Below are 20936 nucleotides of genomic sequence, written 5' to 3'. Positions count from 1 at the left end.
ACGCGATATTAATACAGGTTACATACAGATTCGCGAGGCCACTAATATTAAACAACTTATAATGCCTCGAGTATGTAACGAACGAATGAAAGAACGATGATCTGTAATCTAAGAATAGACGAAGATTTATGTTTTATAATTATGCATCCGTCTGTCACCTCTCATTAGCATAAATTTCTATTTAATCGCTCCTACGAGGGGAATTAAAAATTGCCGCGAATTTATAGAGACGCCTAAAGGTTGCCGCTCGGAAAATTCAATGAGTTTCCCAGGGATAGGTAAGTTATGAATCTATATCGCGTATCTTGAACTTAGAAAATTCCTCTGGATCCACTTTAGAGGAGTTACGTAACGTATAACGACGCACTTAGGCGCTTCCATTTCGTCGACGTATTCCACATCGATCCGATGAGGCGCGTTGCTTCGCTGACGAAATAATTGATGAACCGCGCCTTGAAACCGATATATCGGTCCAGCGATCGATAACCTCTCTGGATCCCAACATCCACCCCCTTTGCGACTGTCTATGCACCATTGTTTGACGATCATTCGAGGATGATGAATCGTGTGTATCATGAACGGTTCAATTGGAAGAAGTCCAAACGAACCCTCTCTCTTCTTTACATTTGTTCTCGGTCACTTCAGTTTTCTGACTTCTCGGTATGCACTGAACTTAGGGTAACGCCAGATAATCGAACAATATAGGTGCCTATAATAATTGTGATTTGGAGAATGAAAGAAGGGAAGGAGTAACAAGTTTTTAGTATTCTCTAGTATTCGGGGAAATTAAAGTTTCTACTAAAAAGTAATATTAATAGTAATAATAGCTAATAATAATAATTATAATAATAATTGTAATAATAATGTATCAATATGGTCTTCGAAGGAACTAGACAATGTAGGAAAAGGAAATTAATGTTGAAATAAAATTACAGTAACGCATTAGCTGAATTGAATAGTGCATTGGCAATTTATACTTGTTTGTAGACAATGAAATTGTTATTCACCGTAGTGCTGCTGTGTTTCGCAATATTGGTGAATGAAGCCATTTAGGGTAAACAGGATTGAACATTATCAATAGTAGAATAACGAGGCAATCTTATGTAACGCAGTTCACGTTCGCCTGTGTATTAGTGCACTATTACCGTAATACACCTTAATACACGACGTGGATGTAGCTGTCGGTTCCGCTTCCTAATCATTTCATGAAATAATTCTGCTTGCGCATTACGTAACACGCTTCGTGCACGGAACTTGAGAGAATACATTATGGGAGTGGTTTGCAACCGAGCTGATTGATCTTTTCGCGACATTAGCAATTCCTCTCAACCGGATTAGAATAGTGAATTGCTAGCTAATTATTTAAAGTATCAAACTTTCTGCTTAACGATTTCCAAATAGAACTTGAGAAATCGCGAGAACGTTTTAACGTGTGAAATTTCCAAGAACAGGAGAAGAGAGTAATTTCAAGGGACAAAACAGTCACGCTTGCGATCAAGAAAGGGTAAAAGAAAGTCCGCGTTTTGAGGTCAATATTCTTGTCAGTTACCTTTCATCAAAATTACTAGCCCCTTATCAGTAATCTTGTTCCATACGTTGTAATAACCTACACGTCACACGCTAACTTAATCCTGTGTGACTAAGTAGTACGAGCTGTGCACGTGATCAATTTCACGCGTTCTCGCGTCTCTTGTATGGCGGCTGTGGTGGAAGCCTTTTCCTTAAGCGGGTAGGTTACCCTCAGCAGCCCAAAATCAGGCCCTTCTTCAAACGCATATTCTGAAGTAATAATTGAATATAGAGATAATTTCTGTTTTAATTTTTAAGCGTCATTTCGTTGAATTTAATGCGCAAAATTGTATGTCTAAATTTTAGTCTCCTGATCGCTACCTAATTTTTCTACAAAATAATCCAGCCACGGATAAAGCGCTCTCAGATTCTACACTTGTTGGCCGGGTAGGCATTAAGAGATCATATGCCATTCACAGTATATATTTTCTCCTTACTTTTTCTTCTTGAAAATACGTTCATTTTTTCACGAGTGATTCAGATTCTTAGTTTTCTTTTGGATCAGAGTTGGTTCTTCATGAGATAGTTTGGTTTTCGTTTTTATTAGTAATTGAAGTGTTTTGTTACTGATAACGTAGTAGATGTCGATGGAATTAATGAACGCATATATGCTATATGTAATTTATCGAATTACCGGTAAAAATTTTAGGGTATTTCTCGCGATTTACCGGGAAACCGGTTCACCGGTATCGCAATCCCTAGTATTCGCACAAAATTCTCCACAGTTCTCCGTAGAAACCATTTTACAAACATATGAATTCTCCGCCGCGTCGCAGTGAGGCTGGTGCAATTACGAGAGCGTCAAGGTAGGATGCAATTAGTCTCAGTCATCTACCCGAATGATTTCGTTCAAGCTCATTAAATGAACCGTCGAGCTTACTACCAGAACGCGTAAAATATCGGAAGCACGCGGCAGCTTTAACGTCACTTTCACCGTGGCTTCGTTTACGCGAGGACCAATCGAATTACCATCGATCAGAACGCGCGTTACACAGGCACACACACACGCATACACACACGTGGAAAGAAGCATCGAGAGAGTAATTCCGTTTGCATCGATCCACTTTCTTGTTGCGGCAAATATTTGCTAAGTAGTTCGGATGAAGTGGAGCCGCGAGTCGATGCACGATAAACGCGGCGACGCGTCTCGTTAATAACGTGATCACGGATCGTCGTCGTGCACGATCAGCCGCGGCACGGCGCGGGCACCGCACACGTCACGGCAAATAAATTTCGGCCACGTGGAGGTCGTGTTTGCCAGGCAATCGTAGCGCGAGCGATGTACCCGGGCAACATTAAATTGGGAGTCAACGATGCGCGAAAATCCACCGGTCCCATCGGCAGCAAATCACGGCTGACGAAAAGAATGAACACGGTGTGATGCCATTTAGATCGCTCCTCAAATAGGTATCTGACTTTCAGCGATGAAAAATTCAGTTTCATTTGTGGCTAAAAAGATTTGAGAGGAATGTTGATCAGCGTTGATGAATGAGCTTGGATACGAATAGAGCTTGCTTGCGAGTCTTCAATTGAATGTTGGTTTTAGAAAGAAACTTGTAAAAAGAGGGAACCTGTTTTTAAAATTAGAGGTATTGGAAATGCTGAGCAGCCACGGTATTTCGGTTGAATCGAAGTGGGAAGATTGAGATTACATTGGATCGGTGGCTTCAAAAATATTCCGGGGATTCGAATGCACAGAAATATGGAAGGAAGGATTATATTATTAACGAGCTAGGTTCGAACGCGATTCGATCCTGTGACGCTTTTTGCGCTACCCGAATTAACTTCTGACATTTACAATTTCTTGACGTAGTAAATGGGGAACGCGTTATCCAATGAACAATCGCGTAATTTTCCTGTATAATGAAAGAATATTTTAGCAAGAACGATGATCGGTTTAGCATTTCAAAATTATCCGATTCAACGGCCGCCGACACGCATGATAATTTTCCAAATCTATTAACTAACATTCATAATTATGCATGCAAGTTCGAGCCACTCATTGATTACGTTGTCCCACTAGCGCCGTGTTAATAACAAATGCCGTTCGCACTAACGTGGCGGAATGAATTCGCGCTTGATCAATCATTGTCGATCGGCTGAAGCATTTACTATTATTACTTTCATCACGCTAAGGCCTGTTCAGTGATTTCAGCAAGATATTCAGTCTTTGCATCGGGTTTCTTTGTTCACTAGCCATAAATTAATCCCTGCAATATGTAAAAAGTCAAGTACTACAGAAATATAGTATAAACTGAGGTCCAAAAATCTTATTTTACTGATTCCTATAGATGCGACCACTGAATAAAAAGAAAACACTATAAACCAGTCTCCTATACACTTGTACATATACTTTATTCTTAATTATATGTCTTTCTTTCTAACATGATCGCATGCAATGTTTTGGAATGATTAGTCTTGACTGATGCGTCCACTGCTTTAGTTATTGAAAAAAGTTCGATGAACATTTCGTGTTGAAAAAGTTCTGAGTATTTGAAACGTTTAGTATTAGAGTCACAAGAATATCAATGTATTCGAGCATTTGAAGATAGTGGGGGTATATACCTACTAAATATATTTTTATGGGGGTAACCAGAGAAATAAGGGTACTCGATTGCTGATGTTAAAGTGCTCTGTCATCGAGCAATTCAGATACTTCACTATTGATATACTAAAGTATTAAAATACCTTTTAGAATTTTGAAATGTTGAGACATTACAGTGTCGATTCGCGTTAGACTTCTATGAATCGCAAAAGAAATAAGATACTCTGTATATTCTTCGTTCACGAACTGCTTCTCAATACACGAAATGTTCGAATTCTCGATCCACCCGCAACTCGTGTCGCCAGGCCGTGATTTCGTTTGCATTAAATATGAATTACGTAAAATCCGCAGTGCGTAGAACGCTGAAGAACGGCCTCTCGGAAGAGGAGAAGAAGCACATCGCCGCCTACATCAAGGGCTACTGACTGTGATAAAGCTCGAACCCCGTATCTCGTCCGCGAGAAAAGAGGAAGAAGGCAGCGCGATCATCGAAGCAATTGATCGGATGTTGACGACACGGCCAGGACACCGCGACTTCACGGGGGCGCAATCCAAGAACGCGCGAGCAAGCAACCCCTCCAGGGAATCGCAGAGACACACCAAGGTTATATGTTAAATGAATTATATATATACATATACATATATACATAGATACATATACATATATATTTCGATCGATCTACCTGCACGCTAGCAGGAACCTACAGTTTTTATCAGATACGTTGTCGAAGACGAAAATTGAGGCCTTCCATTCTACATTCGCTCTCATCGCATGCACTGTCGTTCGCTCTTCCGTTTCGACGAACTTAAGGCAGAAATAATAGTTTAAACTCGGACTGAAATTAGAACCGAATAAAGGGCATTCGACTGTAGTCAGAATTACATACACTCGCTTGCAGTGCGTGGATGCTAATTAATTCCGATCGTTCGAACAAGTGCTCGATTAGTTTGACGTGTGTAGAAAGTGAGTAAAAAAAGAAACTGAGTATCGAAAGTGTACTCAATAACGTAAGCGAAGTATTCTACGGATAGAGTGGCAGAATTAATCAGGAAAGTCATGGAGGAAACTTTTATTTCTACCGATTAGCGGAATCGCCGTTGCCTAAGTTTAATAACTACAAATTTATGCGAGTAGATTTTAGATTCATCTCTCTCATTTGTCTGCAATTTCCACTTTTTTTTTACAAGCCTTACTCCCGACGGTGTTGCGCGGAGGCGGTAAAAATTAGAAACTGTAGAGGTTTTAATTGCAATTTTATTATTTAATATCGAAGAACTACCCTGATGCGATCGTGTCGCTTTAAACGAGCGAACGTCGAAGGCGATAGAAATGAAGGAATTACAGAACTCTTTCCCCCTAAGCGTATGAAAATTGTCAAATAAGGTTTGCGCGAGCAGCTAAAGTTTTCGACAGAAGTAAAAAGTGAAGCAGGTTACGGTGATCGGTGTGGACCTATTCACCGAATCTCGTGCTGCCACCCGATTTCTGGCAGGCTGCGAGCAACGGGGACGAGCTTGCGGGTCAACGTGCCGCGTTGCGACCGAATGTGACAACTTCGAAACTTATATCCTGTTCATCTACCTCGCGGAAGAAACACAGAGAGAAACTTTCTTAGCTGTGTCTTTCGCGTCGGCAGATTCTCTGGGAATAAGTGCTAGCGTACGGGGAGAAAGCATTTCTCAGCAGCGTTTGAATGAATTTCCCTTTGCGCTCGATTTGAAATTTTTATTGAAATTCGCGCTGTAGAAGCTTCTCTAGATTCAAACGGCAACGCGGAAGCTCGAACGACAGAGAGACGGGAAACAGACAATCGAATAACGCGTGCCTCGAACGACTTCGGATCCATCGATCAGTACGCTTCGAATTCTTTCGAAGGATTAGAAGAGCCCAGAACGAAATTGAAATCGTTTCGCGACGGGCGAATCCTTGCTCGTGAATGCATATTTTTTTCGTACGACGCGACTTCCGTCGATACCTGTATGTAGCGAATTTCGATTACCTACGCGACGTGAGTCTGTAAACGGTGTGATTTGTCCGACGAGAGGAGCGACTTGATTAACTCAATCGTCACCTTATTATCGCGTCGCGCCGCCTCGCGTACGCGTAACCATTGTAATTTCCTGCGGAAAAGTGATTATTGAAATAAAATTGCGAGCAGTAACCACTGTGTCCATTGATTCTGCGTTCACCCTTTATTTCGCACCCCGTTCCTTGTTTCCAGGACGAAGTCGCACGGTCGAGGGATTGAGGATGTTCACTGCACCAAGGTCTGGCACTTTTCATTGTAATTTATAATGATACGTCACTTGCTACTTATTTTCCACCTATGTAGGGGAGACCGGGGCTAGTTGACTAATTCTTAACATTTCGAAATTTTATAAATAGACTATTGGTATTTTGTTGTCTAGGTTGTAGTTTTTATTGTATTTAGAGTAGTGAGACGAATAAGTCAACAAACCCCGGCTGTGGAGTTAGTTGACAAATATGATGAGGTTACTTGATATTTACTTTTCAGTTTTAACCCTTTGCCTGCGAAAGGCGTATATATACGCTGCCACAGTTCCATCAATATATATTCTACGACCAACAAATTTTTTTTATTTTTTTTTCACTCCTTCACGCTGTTATATATTTTTTTATTAAATATCATGGTGTCAGATACTGTAATTATTTTCTACTTGTTTGTTATGGTCTATTTGGAAGGCCTGAGAGTTTCAAGAGAAGAGAGGGTGTAAAACTGGTAGGGGTGAGTTTGGAAGAGTTTGTGGTGGGGGAAGTGGACTCGAGCAGCTAAACTCTTTGCCCCGACTACATCTTGAGGATGAAAAATGCAATTTTTAGTGGTATTCCTATGCTTAGTCAAGTGACCCCGTCCGACATAGTTAATATGTTAAGGGCCGTAGGTACAAAACCTCCACGCACCGGATAAAATAAAATACCCTAAATTATAGTGAATGTATCACGTTTCCACAAAATATTCATGAAAAAACATCAAGCAGTACTTAGTGGACATAAATTCACAAATAGTCGAAACATAAATATTTACTTCCCGCCGACCTTTTTAGATTTTTCATTCTCACTGATAGAACACGCAAGTTTTTGCCACGGTGACACATTAAATGGCAAGCTGGCACATTCATATGCTTCAATATCGCGAATCGCAGCATAATTTATTCCATAATACAACAATTAAAGGGAATTAGTCAACTAACCTTGTTAGTCCCGGTCTCCCCTACTAGCCCCGGTCTCCCCTACTCTTTAATACATTTCTCCAAGTGTCACTCTTTGGTGCGTAGACCTTATTGAAAAACACGTTCAGGGTAAGTTTCCATCGTAAGTATTCATTTCATTCTACAAAAAAGAAAACACCGAAACAGGGCTATGCATTGCTTGAAACTTCTATAGAATAGAATCGAAGAAAGAATCCTCTTGGGTACCTCCGATTAATTAATCCCACTGAACTCGAATCATTCTTCTTAGCCTTGAATAAAAGATACTCCAAGTTGGTTAATGCAAAACCTCGTTCAATCTAATACTCCCGAAAGACATCATAAAGACTCCCTAACACTTCGTTCAGCGCGTCCACAGCTGTGGATAAGATAGGCACCGAGGGTCTTTGCGTTTAAAACTTGCCCCGTTACCCAAGAGGATCCGTTCTTTTCTCTCCTCGATACTAGACTATGCAGTTGGAGTGGCGAATCCGCCAACAGCGCACGAGAGTTGGCTAGACGGTGTTTAACCACTCCGACCGTGGCCAGCGCAGCTTAACTTCGGCGATCTGGCGGGAAACCGGTGCATTCTGCGTGGCGAGAGCCGTTGGCGCGCAACTCGGCACTGCTCGGCCTGGGGAAGCTACGGGGATCTGCCCGACGTACTCACCTGGTCGAAGCGCAAGCTGCTGCACGGAGGGTGTTCAGGAATGAAGCGAGACGCCTTGTATAACAAACTGTGCTCGAGACACACGATTTATTATTAACCTTCGTCCAACTTTAACAACATACAATATAATGTAGTAATAAAAACGTATCAGTTAAAAGTGTTAATAATGATAGCGGCGATCGTGGGGAATATGATCGCGTCGGATGCGACCGCCATTCATCTCCACCACGCATCCTCGGGATCGCGCGCCTCCTCCCGCTCCTGGATACGTCCTCTCGCGCGAAACTCTGGTGGCCGTGAATGCCGGTGTGAAGTCGATGCACGTGGAAAAGGAGGGTTCTGCTGTGTGATACGGCGACAAGGGGAGGGGGGGTGGTGGTGGATAAAAAGGAAGAAGCCTTCGAGAGAGGGGACAGAACGTCTCGCGCGCGCGTGTGATTTGTTAGCACCGTTACGGTCGATGCGCCTTAATTAAATGCTAACATCTATAGTCGTGTAGAAAAAACACTCTTTCTCTCCCTCCCTTTCTCTCTCACTCTCTCACAGTCTCACACGCTCTTTCTCGCTCTCGCTCTCGCTCCCTTTCGTTCTCTCTGTCACTTTCTATCTATATTTGTATAATTATATTACGTAGAACAGCCTCGCTTCTCGCCAGGATCTCAATCACCCGACCCGTCACACGCGTGTCCTCCTCGTTCTTCTGTTCCACGTCCCTATCGAGAATGTACAAGTTACCGTCGTCGCGCGTTCTGGACGCGCCTCTGGAAGCTGCGCCTCTGATCGCGAACCGTAGGAACCCCCCCGAGAAACTACCCCCGACATCGCGGTCTTCTTCTTCCATCCCGCGCAATTATCGTCCCGCTCGACCGAAGCGTCCGCTGTTCCTTCCCTGCAGGAAGCTCCTCGCCATTCACAGGACCAAGTAGCTCGATTCGACGGAAGTAGAGGATTACGCTGCTTTCGATACTTTCGCAGAGAGCGGTTGAAGGAGTCCGTGGAAGAGGGCTCTAGCCCCGTGCTCGCGGCTATTCTGTGTTGCTCGCTGCGAAATCGAGGCCAGGCGATGAGGAAGCACGAAATTCGACCCTCTCTCCCGAGCTCCCGCCGGTTCCTCAGATTTTTCGAGCGCCCGACGTGTCCGCCGGTTCGCGATCGAGAGAAAGTGTCCCGTTCGGGGAGGAATTTCTGCTCTGACGCGTGTTTCAGCGTCGATATGTCCGCCGAGTCACCGTTCCAGAGAAACCATCCAATTCGGACTGTAAACCGCTGGAACCGCTCCTCGGATTTCCCCGAGCGGTACTCGCAGCGGTGTCCTCCTTCCGCGAGAGAATTTTACCCGGCGAACAACAGATCCTGTCCGCGTTCCCTCAGCTTCCGTTTGGTCCCCGTGATCCTCGCGGGCAGACGGATGGGCGATAGTCGGCGGGCAGCAACGATCGATCGGGCACGCCAGGCGGTTTCGTGTTCAATGGTAGTCGCGGACAGGAGAGAACTCGGGGAGGCGATTCCGCGCGGATGTGAACACGTGGTGGCGCGAGACACGGCGCCGACGGCGACGCGGTGCTCGGAGGCGCGGCGACGCGGCACGATGACTTCAGAGCTCGTCGTGCTTCGGCCCACTGAACTCGTCGTGGGAGATGAAGCCGTTCTTGTCCTTATCCTCGTGCTGGAAGATCTCCTCGACGAGCTTGTCGTGGTCGGCCAGCATCTTCTTCACCTCGTCGTTCTCGCCCGCGCTGCCCTGCTCCGCCTCGATCATCTGCTTCCTCAGGTACTCGCTCACCTGTGCAAACCAACGGGGTATTTCAGCGTCGAAGCGACCACTCCTTACTCCCTGCTTTTAACATTCGCCAGGCTTCGAGTCCTTTCGGTTAATATTTGCTCGAGACATAGCCCGGTGCAAGTGCTGGTCGGTGGAAAAGTGTGTTTGAAATTCTGTTGGCGGGATTGTCAATTGCAGTGGTATAGGATCGACGCGACAGTAGTTTCTATGCGACGTTTTTAGAGAGAATATGGAATTATACACAAATGGTTCTTTGGTTATTGGTACGCGTGTGTTGAGGTGACGAGGTGAGGAATTATCGATGACTGGTGCATCGAGGCACTGGGGCAGTGGATGATTGGAGCTTTGCGATATTAAGGTACTTGGATATGGGGGTGCTCGACTGGGAGATTAACCATTTACGTGGTTTTGACGAATATGCACTTGGGAAAGACTTGTAGCTCGAAACGGCACTGCCTCATCAAGAGCCACTTTATTGAGTGTTCCTTCATCCCGAAGTTGAGAGGGCCAACATTAATTCGAAAGCTCGTGACAGCACTTGATATGTCCAACTGTTACAAGCGGACCTACACGTTTTCAAGCGTATACTACATAAATCGGAATGCACAAGTTAACTATATTAACCCTTAACTGGTATCCTGCGGTCAGTTATGACCCCAAGCACGCAAGGTTCGCTGCAAAATATTTGGTTGTCTAAGTTTGTAAACTGAATTTCTAATTAATTTGATCATAATAGTTTAACTTTCTATGTGTCTATTATTTTATACATTACCTACGAAGAAAATAGGTATTCATAGAGGTTGATCTAATGTCGACTTTACAAATTTCTGTGTCCTTTTTTATTTGGGGTCTGCCACGACCCCAAGATAACAGTTACGTTTGAAAAAACAGTAAACCAGCTAAGGGTTAACATAAAGTAGACATCCTGACAATTTACTTTTATAAAATACTAGCTTTACTACTCGACTTCGCCCGAATTTTAGATTCCAATTTTATAAAAGAAATTATTTATTTTTGTTTTGTGAAAATAGTCACATTCATCTGAATTAGCTGGGCATAATGAACTGTAACACATTTCGTGACCCCAGAGTTTACTGTTCGAAAGTATTTAAGCTACAGACAAACACTTTCTGCTTTATATATTAAGATGTTCATGAATAAAAGTTCGATAAGTACGCCGATATTTTTAAGTGATTAAGATGAACGTATGACTACACGATGAATGTGACAGTTCCCAAAAAATGCAGCAGGATTAGATGCGCCTGTTTGTTGCAGTTAAAAAAGCAGAAAAAAAAAATGTTTCGAGATACAACTCTTGCCCCTGTACAATGCGTACACGTTAATCCTTTGCACGTGTACGCGGAGATAAAGCTGGCAATCACCATTGTCATGATTGGTATACTCGCTGAACGAAAAAAATGATCAAAGCGAATGAATGTCAAAAAAATGCGCGTGCTGCAAAGAATGGGTAAGCTTTCGTTTCTCTTCAATCAAAAAGTCTGAACCGAGGGATATTAGAGATAATACAAAGAGCCATGCATTTAACAACCATGCGAGCCGATAATTTCTGAACAGTACGAAGAAATTTCTAATGCACTTTAGGAGTCCTCTAAATTATTCGTTAGTGGAACGATTCAATCGCGGCTAGTGTTAATATATTAAATGTAAAATTCTTAATACAAGCTTGCTACTTCATATTTGCAATCCAAGGTTATCAAATGTCTTCCACGAAACAACGTGGCTGGTCGTTAGAAAAATTGTTTAATCTGCATTCTTCCTACAACCATGGTTTAGTTTTCGTTGATTGTATGCAGATGGGAATGTAATAAAGACGTGTTATTATCATTGTTATAACTATCACCACCAGTGACCCTTAGAAGAAAAATTAAAAATGATCTTGCCATTGCTCTCACCTCCTCGCGAGACAATTGGTTGTCGTGGTCGCTGTCGATTTCTTTGAACACGTTGGCGGTTGGCGGTGAGTCGCTGATGTTAATTAATTCAACATCAAACAACAAAGTGGCACCTGAAATCAGAAACATAAAATTTCATTCAATTGGGGATTCGTCGCATTAACCACTCGAACTTGTGAAACTCAGTATGTATAATACCTTAAAAGCTTAACAAGTGTACGTTTAGAAATATTCCAGCTGTACTACGGTATGACCCAAGCACCGGAATGAACGCCGGAATGCCGAAAGTTTTTTTTTTTATTAATATCTCAGAAACTAAGAAATACCCGCAGCTAAAATTTTATGTTAGAGGTTCTCACCCCCTCCCGCCCAATCCCTCAAAATTTCGGTTCATTAGGGTGGTTGGGTCATACCGTAGTATATCCAACATTTCTAAAAATTGATATATCTGTTAGAAATATCGTTTAAAGCAATTTCTAAGTGCCCGGAACGAAACTAAACTTAAACCCCTTCCGAAGCCAACAATTCCCGCCCCGTTAAATTCAATTCGGTCCCTCTTTAATTGCCCATTTCCTCCCGAGGGACTCAAATGTACCGAGCAGAGAAACATTTAATTAAACAATTTATTTCTCGCTAATCACCCGAAGCACCACGACTCCTCGCGTTTCATTGCCTGTGCAAGAGCCGTTTGCAAAACGATTGACGCCATCGAACGCGTTTTGCAGAAAATTAATGTTACCTTCCATCCTTCCTGTCTACAAAGCCCTTAATATTTTCCTAAGCTTTCGCCGCGCAAACAGATTTCCACTTCCACGTGGATCACTGGTGGATAAACCACCCTCAAATGCTTATCTTGAAGCTTGAAAGTGGGTTGCAACTAAAAATAAAATTCCAGTCGACGATCCTCCGTTTTTAACTAACGTCGTTTAAACGTTCCCGTGGAAATAGCCGGCAAGAGCGGACAAAGGAGGCAGAGGGGAAACGTTTCCCCGAACGTCCTGATTTTCCATTATGTTTCACTGATCCTGAGAGCGAGCGACACGCGTCGGCCGCATTGATTGCCCGAAACCCAATAAAAATCCAATACGTCTCTGTCAATGCTGACGAAAGACGATTGCCGCGGCTTTTCTATTATTTGCCCGTCGACTATCTATACGCTTCTGCCCGGTGAAAAACCCTGTCCCGTATTTCGTCCGTGCCGTCGATGACGTATGACAGACCTCTTGCCATTGACGTACACTACCGATCCCGATTCTTTCCGTTTAAACGAACGTGGCGAAATAGAAGCGGCGTTAGTTGGCAGTTCCTTCGACGATGCGCTTTGGCTTCGCGGCGAAAAATTTCCACGTGCCTATTGATTGGCGCGGGCAAGAATATCTGTCCGTCGTACCGACGTGAAAAAAAAATAGACTCCTGACGCTGATTGATTAATCTGCTGCACCGTTCGAAAGTTTCAGATCACTGTTCTGCATTCTGTTCTACGAGCGGCTGAGAAGCGATTAAAGGCTAACTCATTTCGCGGACAGAGAACGGTGGCGACGTAACGCTGCATTTATTTATTTTATTCGACCGTACGAGCTGTATCGTGCGAGTGCGTTCGGCGGGTTACGAGGCTTCACTCGTCCCTTGACAAACTACATATCCATTCGAATTCTGCGACGCCCTACTCGGATTACAGCCCCGGCAGCGCAGCATTTTTATCGATAACAGCGGGCTTTTCTGCGATACATCACGACGCGGCTACGATCGGCGATGAATTTTCGCGAAATTCTGCGAGCAACCCGTGCGAGGGCACTCGCGCGCGTTGGGTATTAATTATGGAGGGTCCCATCGCGATTAAGCCGGCCTTAATGAAATATGCCGGTCAATTATTCACTACTTAAACGCGCGCGATTAATACCGCCCCGGCATCGCTTTCGCGCGTGGCAAGCGAGGCTCGCCTGCCTCCTGGAAATTCAACGACCGAGCCGTCGCGACGGTGTAAACGTAGACGGAGTTCCTCGTTTCCCGGTGGCCGCAACATCGACGACAGATGGAATCAAATTCCTTTTCTTTTGCGCGATCTACTCGCCCCTCGCGGCCCCCGTTCTACCCTCCGTTATCCGGTGGAATCGGTTTCGATCTCGATTTCAGGGGCACGGAATTACTTCCCCCTACGCCTCCGCCGGTGGCCACAAACTAGCTCAACTTCTAAATGCTGTAAATTCAATTGTATCGATTATTTCAAGCTCCCGTGATACAAGAATATCACAGCTATCTCTGGCAGTCTGGAAAAGAGCAGGTCGAAATGATTTAAATACTGTCTGACCCATTTTCAAGGAAAGAATAGGTAGGGTAAAGTGGCCGAATATGACGACCTCTTCTAAAATGAGACCCCGGCTTATCTCCGCTACAGAGCTCTTGAATGTCATAGCGATGCTATTTCTTTATTAACTAACCGTGTATTAGGTGCTTTGTCCGCACAGTGGCATTGTAATCAATTGAGCGTCTTGAGCAAGTACATATTTCTGAAATACGTTGCAGAATGTTTTTGAAGTGGTTCGATTAAATTAGAAATGCCTCTAAAGTGGTAAAGTATATAATGATTTTCGCAAATACTGTTGTATAGTGCTTGGAATGGAGTTTAAGGCTTACTAGTTGTATATCATTAAGGGTTCATGCTCAGTCAGGAGGCCGGAAAAGGGGGTCTTTGGAAATTTTTTACCCAAAAGCTGTAACACATTTCTGAAAAAATCTTTTTTCCTTTCAAGGATTGCATCTAGTACCATGCATCGTAATTTTTTCATTTAAAAATATTTATCAATAACTAAGTTATTGTTTGCTTTGCACAGGTCTTTATTCTTCAGATGTGCTAAGTGAACAATGGGTTAAGTGTACGTATAAAGTGATACGATGGGCGTGGTGGGCCTACGAGGACTGCGGTAGTGTAGAAATAGATTTCACATGCCGACTTTATAAAAAAAGAAAGAAAAAGTAAGTTTGAGGAAGAAACAAACTGGGTCTCATATTAGGAACCCATTTTTTTATCTGCGTAATTGAATGACATTCCTTTTTATTTTATTATGAAGAAACTGAATTTTTGTTACAGTACTTTCAAGTAGGTTGCTAAAGAATACATATTCTACTTTAAAAGCGTGTATCAAATTCTAATAAAAGTGTTCTCAGTCAAGAGTTATGATGTTTTTAAGAAATGGGTCTCATAATCGGCTACTTTACCTTACGTACCTATATAATAATTCACTGGACCCCAGTAAGGCAAATATTTTATTGCAACAGAACTTGTTTGCCTGGAAATTAAAAGCAAAACTGTCCCTGTTCCTTTTATCTTCCAATTGCAGAATTATTCCCAGAGAGGTGGGTGTGCGTATGCTGAAGGACGCTGGGGAATTCAGAGCGGATTAACCAGCGGAGTTCAACAAATAGCGCAGCCGAAGCGTAGCCGCGCAAACATTTCGCGCAAAAGAAACGCGTCGACCCATCTTGCCCCAGTGAAGAAGTTAATTAACCATAAAACGGGTGAGCCGCGTTTACCTTGCCCCCGCTGCAAAGCCCCTCGAACATTGCAACTTTACATGTTCTTCCGCAACAAACGGCCGCGGACGCCGTGCGCACCCGTGGCAAATTCTTGCGGCGTGGAGCTCGCGGTAGCTGCACCCCGAAAAAGATCGCGCGCTCCTCTGATGATCCCGGTGGTGTTATCAGTGATTATCAAATCCGTTTGTCGTGGCCGAGCGGATTCTCCGCGGGGAACAAAGGGTGGGCGAGACAATGAGAAATCCGGTACAAAGAGTGCGACAGACATCCCTACCGACAGATACTCGTATACTCCATGCAAGTTTCCCATACAGGCGAGCTGCCGAAAAAAATGAGCCCACGAGCGTGGATGTTGATCCGGCCGATCTGGCCGGGATAGCAGTGCTCAATTTAATGGTTGACGCTTTATTGGATTTCCGCGGAATTGCAGTTTTTTCCTTTTCGTTTTTAGTCCGATTCCGTTACTAACGATCCCTTTTGTATCGACCCGTCGCCCTGGCCTCGTTCGTTCCCCCCTCCCCCCATCGAGATGCGATGGGATTCATGGATAACTCGGGAATAAGCATTAGCGATTGAACATCAATCGCGCCACCATATTACATTGCCGCGGAACTGTTTAAATTCTCTTAATGAGAAGGAAGCCTTTATTTGAACGATCGTTCAATTCGCGAAATTGATATTGCTGGAAAACTGTAATATTCCGTAAATTCGGAGTCACTTGGCCGCTGCCGCGGGCATTACTTTGTCCCTGGAAAGTCAATAAACCCTGTGTCAACAGAGTCTTTTAATGTTTGAAGAGAATCTACGCCGGGGTTTGCGTTAAATCTGCATGAAAAATGTATCGGGCTCGTTTGTTGGTTCTCCCAGCGACATTACACTCGGTCGCAAAGTGAATTGGCTTTGTTAATTTAATTAATACTTTCAATATTTCCATTACGCTGTCGCGACGGTATCTGACTTTTATTGCGATTTCATAAATCCCCATACGACGTCGATGGTCCGCCCGGAGTTTCGAACTCTCGCCAGGGAAATGAAAAGATAATTGAAATGAAAATTCACCCCCGCGCCGTGCACACCGCTCTATTTACAGAACTCGGCGATATTGCGCGGATATTCAATTTCCCGAGTAATGAACGTTTTCGGCGGGCAACATATTTAAATAAAAGCACTTGACGGCGCGGCGCAGTTTTTCTCTCGCCAGGCAATTACGTTGGGAATATATTCAATCTTCCTTTAGTTACGGCAAAATTGTATTATAACGGGGAGATAATGTTTATTGCGAAATTAACGAGACAACGGCGCAAAAATACTGGCAGCATTTCCTCTGTAAATAAGAGGTCACCCCTCCCCCTCCCCCTCCTTGTCCCTCATACACCCATTACCATAATAATGCCTACAGCGGATCTGAAAATTTCATGCGCGCGAAACCTCGCCCTCAGTCGCGTTAATTGCAATTAGAAGAAAACGCCTGTTATTAACATAAACTTCTTTACGCGCGGGCATTTCATCCGAGGTAATAAAGTGTGCGACTTCCTGTCCCATTTAAATTCAATTCTCCATTCCGCGGAATACCATCGCGTCTATTGTTTGAAATTTTACAGCGGCGCACGCCGCTTTCGTTGGCAAACGTAAACTGCCGTTCGTTAGTTGCCGTATTTTCCCGCGCCAGGCTCTCAATGTTCGTCTCAACAATCGCGCATTGTCGGCTATTTGTGGGAGAGATCATTCCCACCGGCGGAGGCGGCAGCGAATCTCTGATACGGCGGATAAAAAGCGAGATCGGCGAGCCGTTCGAACAAGCAATCTTACCTCCAGGAATTACGTTTCCGGCTCCCTTCTCCCCGTATCCGAGTTCCGGCGGTATGGTCAACTTCCTCTTTTCGCCCACGCACATATCCACCAATCCCTGGTCCCAGCCTTTAATAACTTGGCCGACTCCCAGCTGGAATGCGAACGGCTGATCTCTGTCCAAGCTGTAACAGGCAATAAACGAGACCGTTTTAAATACCGTTCCAATGGAAATCCGCGATCCGACGGGATCGTTGCTTTTCACCAGCGAATGATATTAAACTCGCCCCCGCCCCCCCCCCCGCTGCGATTCCTCTATTTTTCTTACAATTAGTTGCACGTCACAGGCATCGATATCGTACTTGATTCGTTTTCTATCGGAAATCGCCGCTTCCGGATCTACCGAGGGGGAAAGAGACGTCTGTTGGAGCATGCTCGAAGGGTTAATATTGACTGAAACGGTGTCCTTCCTTGGAGAGGGAAGGAACGCGGAGGAGTGTACCGATGTAAACTTCCCCAGGACGCGATAACGCGCTGAATTTCAGGGTGCTTCGGCTCAGCCAGCAGCGCACCCCCCTGTCTATTGTCGATATTTCCCGTGAAAAAGGTCGCGTCACGAAGTTGTCAATCTACCGCAACGTCGTGAAATCGGGTTCACGTATGCCACTCGATCGTTTCGCGCCAGAGACGAGAATTGACGATTTCGCCGAGTGATGTCTGGAGATGGAGAACGCGGATGAAAGATAGAAATCTGCGATAGAACGCGTCTAAGCGAGTATTCGAAGCAGAAGCTTTGTAATTATTATTAGAAACCGACACTAGCGATGCAAAGAGGTTCAAGAGTAACAAAAGACAAGGGGGAAAGTAAGCGACTGGCGAGAGTCGAACAAGAGAAAGCAAGGTAGCTAATTGTGAGTAGATAAATTCCTATTTACTTGGCCGCGATTTTCTGCTGCATACTTTCATACAAAAGCAGCAGCAGGGGAGACCGGGGCAAAGTGAACCCCGGGGGAAAATGAGCTTCCTTAGTTTATTCTTTAACAATAGAATATATTTACAAATTTTGCTGACTTTTACAAAGTTTATTTTAAGTATTGATATTCGTCATTTATCAATAGTAATGTTCAAATTATATTACAAATCTATTTTCACACATTTTTATTGAAAGGGAAAAATTTTATTCGACTTCAAACACTTTTCGTCCCACTTTGCCCCGGTCTCCCCTACCCGGAGAAACAAGTTGCCTAGTCTTAACATGGTCGTACAAAGGCAAGCCGGACGAGAGTATTACAGAAAGAGGGGACAGGCATTGAGAATAAGGAAGCAAGAATAAATTGACAAGCAACGGCGAAAGCAGTAGAAGCTCGAAAAAAAGGGGAGCAAAATTGGGTTACTGTGGAAGAAAAGGAGGGAAGTGTCGCGCTACTTGGCGGAAATTCGCGCTGAAAACTCGATCGTGTGGGGGCGCAGACACGTTTCTGGGCTCGTTTTGAGGCGTCCCGACGTGCGTCGTCGCCACGGGCCACGGACACGGTGGGTTACGTCGACGTCGGGCACACATGCGAGTGCGGATGAAGTTCCAAGTGCAACGTGTAACTACGCCCCCTGCCATGCGGAGAATCTCAAGCAGAGGGGCTACGTTGATATGCAGATGCCTGGTTACGATGTAGATGCCTCCGCACACGCGAGGCCGTAAATAATTTTAGTACTTTTTCCACCCTGGAAGAAAACGAATGGCGCCGAATGCACCCATACATCCTCGATTTTACGGCGCGCGTTTAATCTTTCGTTAAACGCTGGGCTAAAGGGTGGAGAACAGGTAAGGAATCGTTGATCGATCGTGGAAACTCGAAGCCGGAGAATCCAGAAACACCGAGGATCCTTTACGTGCTCCTTATTGATTCCTCCAGTGGGTACGTCGCGAAATGAATTTTCTGATCTACGAGATTTACGAGACCATCAGGCGCGCTTATCCCGCCGCCAGCTTCCGTGACGGGCTGAATTTCCGTTGGCAGGAACGTTACGTTATAGAGATCGCGTTCCTAGGACGGGGATTCGTCAGCAGCCGTGAGCTGTTCTCTTTATTGGGAAACGGCGTCGCGTTGCTACGACGCGAAACGACGCGGTAGACGTCGTAAACGACGATGCGGATAAATCGCCGCGAACACAGGGCTCTTGGGTGCGTTTCGAATGGATTCGTTTAAGGTGTCTCGGGACGAACACGTCGGCTGACGGTTGCTCGAGGGGTGCGCGAGGCGTAATTCAGCCTGCCACTGGGTTACCAGGATTGATTGCACGCGATCGATTCGCGACTACCCAGCTTAAGCGCGTGCTCTGTTTCTCGAATGCAACTTTAACGGCCCTTTCACGCGGTATGTGCTCGCTCGACAGAGGCGGCAGCTGTTTAAAACAAGATAGAAGGGAGTGGAAACTGTGCGAAGCACTTGTATCCTTTTCTACCCTGTCGAAATACTCGAAATACCAGCCAGGACCCACGGTAGACACAGTAATATAAATGGCGGAAACATTGCTTTTATGTAAACAGAAGGGCATTAAGGGGTAATGTCAATGTAGACCTCGGAAAGGCAGCCTGATTTTGAGAATTTTTTATGCGAGTATAGTGAATGGAATACAAAATTTGTTCGAAGGCACTTATTGTACATATCTTGAAGTATGATCATAATTTTTTAAAAAAGATTTTAATATAAAATGGCGGCGCCACAGCTCAACAAAAAAAGCTTCTTCTGAAAAACAGTGTTCCGAGGCCGGAAAGATTTCTCCTTCAATTTTTGACCTAGAACAAAAAACCGATTTTTTTTTAGTTCTATATAAGATTATCTCGGGGAGTACACGGGGGAATGAAAAAATTCTGATTTTTGTAAGAATGGTGCGTGATTGAACAAAACACGGAACTGCCACAACCTCGAAATTGTTGAAACGTTTTGTTCAATCACGCAGCATTCTTACAAAAAGCAGTATTTTTTAGTTTCCTCGTGTACCTCCCGAGATAGTCTTATATAGAACTTAAACATTTTTGGTTTTTTGTTCTAGGTCAGGAATTGAAGGAGAAATCTTTCGGATTAGCGGAACACTGTTTTTCAGAAGAAGCTTCTTTTGTTGAGCTGTGGCGCGGCCATTCTGTATTAAAAAAAAATTTTTTAAATTGTGATCACACTTCAAGGTATTTACAATAAAGGTGTCCGGACAAATTTTGAATTCCATTCACTATACTCGCTTAAAAAATTCCCAAAATCAGGCTGCTTTTCCGGACTCCGGACCCCTTAAATCATTCGTTTCTCTTATTTTCTTTTCTTTACTTTCCTTGTACTAATTTTAAGCCTAGGTTAAGTTCACGTTTTAGGTGGGGTTGAAAAACAGTCCTTAACTGAACCCCGCCGTTGCATTTGTCGTGTTTCTCTCTGTTTTGCTATTTGCTGTGTTTTGTTTGTTTGTTTGTTTGTTTGTTTGTTTCTTTGTTTGCAATAAAGGCATTTAATAATAATAATAATAAATGAGTTTCATCCCCGTTAATCCCAGGTCTTCATAACTCCGCCCTACTTCAATTTCATTCACCTCGAACTGCAGGGGCACCATTGTACCGCGAAAGTAATTCATGCATCACTGTTCTCCTAGAAAGTTTCTTCGCAAATATTATATTCTTGTAAAGTGTCCCAGCACCCATTTACATCACCGTACACACGAGCATACCGTCGCTGCATAGGTGCTCGGAAGAGCATGGAACTTGAAATTCCCCGGGTGGCACGGTGTAATTACCCTTACGCAACGTAATTATCCTCGAAACTTCGGTCGCATTATTCTGCACGCTCGGCGCCCCGACGCGAGCGGAGACAAGTTGCGTTGGAAGGATTTCGACCAACTGCATTTCGAGCGTGTAATATGTTTGCTCATGCGTTAACAACACAC

The 20936-nt window shown here is 44.2% G+C and overlaps 2 protein-coding genes across 4 annotated transcripts in view; one reads left to right on the top strand and one right to left on the bottom strand.

The window, feature by feature from the left end:
* Nucleotides 1-6276, top strand: part of Fhos (Formin homology 2 domain containing) — a 170332-nt gene extending 164056 nt beyond the window's left edge. For both annotated transcript variants that reach the window (XM_076808747.1, XM_076808748.1), the window contains one exon: nucleotides 4466-6276. In XM_076808747.1, the coding sequence (XP_076664862.1) occupies nucleotides 4466-4539 (74 nt within the window). In that variant the 3' untranslated portion in view covers nucleotides 4540-6276. The remainder of the gene's footprint in view (nucleotides 1-4465) is intronic.
* Nucleotides 6277-8049: 1773 nt separating this feature from the next.
* Fkbp14 (peptidyl-prolyl cis-trans isomerase Fkb14) overlaps nucleotides 8050-20936 on the bottom strand; it is a 76804-nt gene continuing 63917 nt past the window's right edge. The window contains exons 2-4 of one of the 2 annotated variants that reach the window (XM_076808814.1): nucleotides 17034-17197; nucleotides 11679-11803; nucleotides 8050-9777 (exon numbers count right to left, since the gene is read on the bottom strand). In XM_076808814.1, coding sequence (XP_076664929.1) covers nucleotides 9589-9777; nucleotides 11679-11803; nucleotides 17034-17197 — 478 coding nt within the window. In that variant the 3' untranslated portion in view covers nucleotides 8050-9588. The remainder of the gene's footprint in view (nucleotides 9778-11678; nucleotides 11804-17033; nucleotides 17198-20936) is intronic. The other variant, XM_076808816.1, reaches the window with a different exon arrangement.

The sequence above is a fragment of the Andrena cerasifolii genome, chromosome 3 (genome assembly GCF_050908995.1).
Source record: "Andrena cerasifolii isolate SP2316 chromosome 3, iyAndCera1_principal, whole genome shotgun sequence".
In the NCBI taxonomy this organism is placed as follows: domain Eukaryota; kingdom Metazoa; phylum Arthropoda; class Insecta; order Hymenoptera; family Andrenidae; genus Andrena; species Andrena cerasifolii.
Note: the sequence above shows the minus strand (reverse complement) of the source record. Positions and strands in the feature narration are given on the sequence as shown.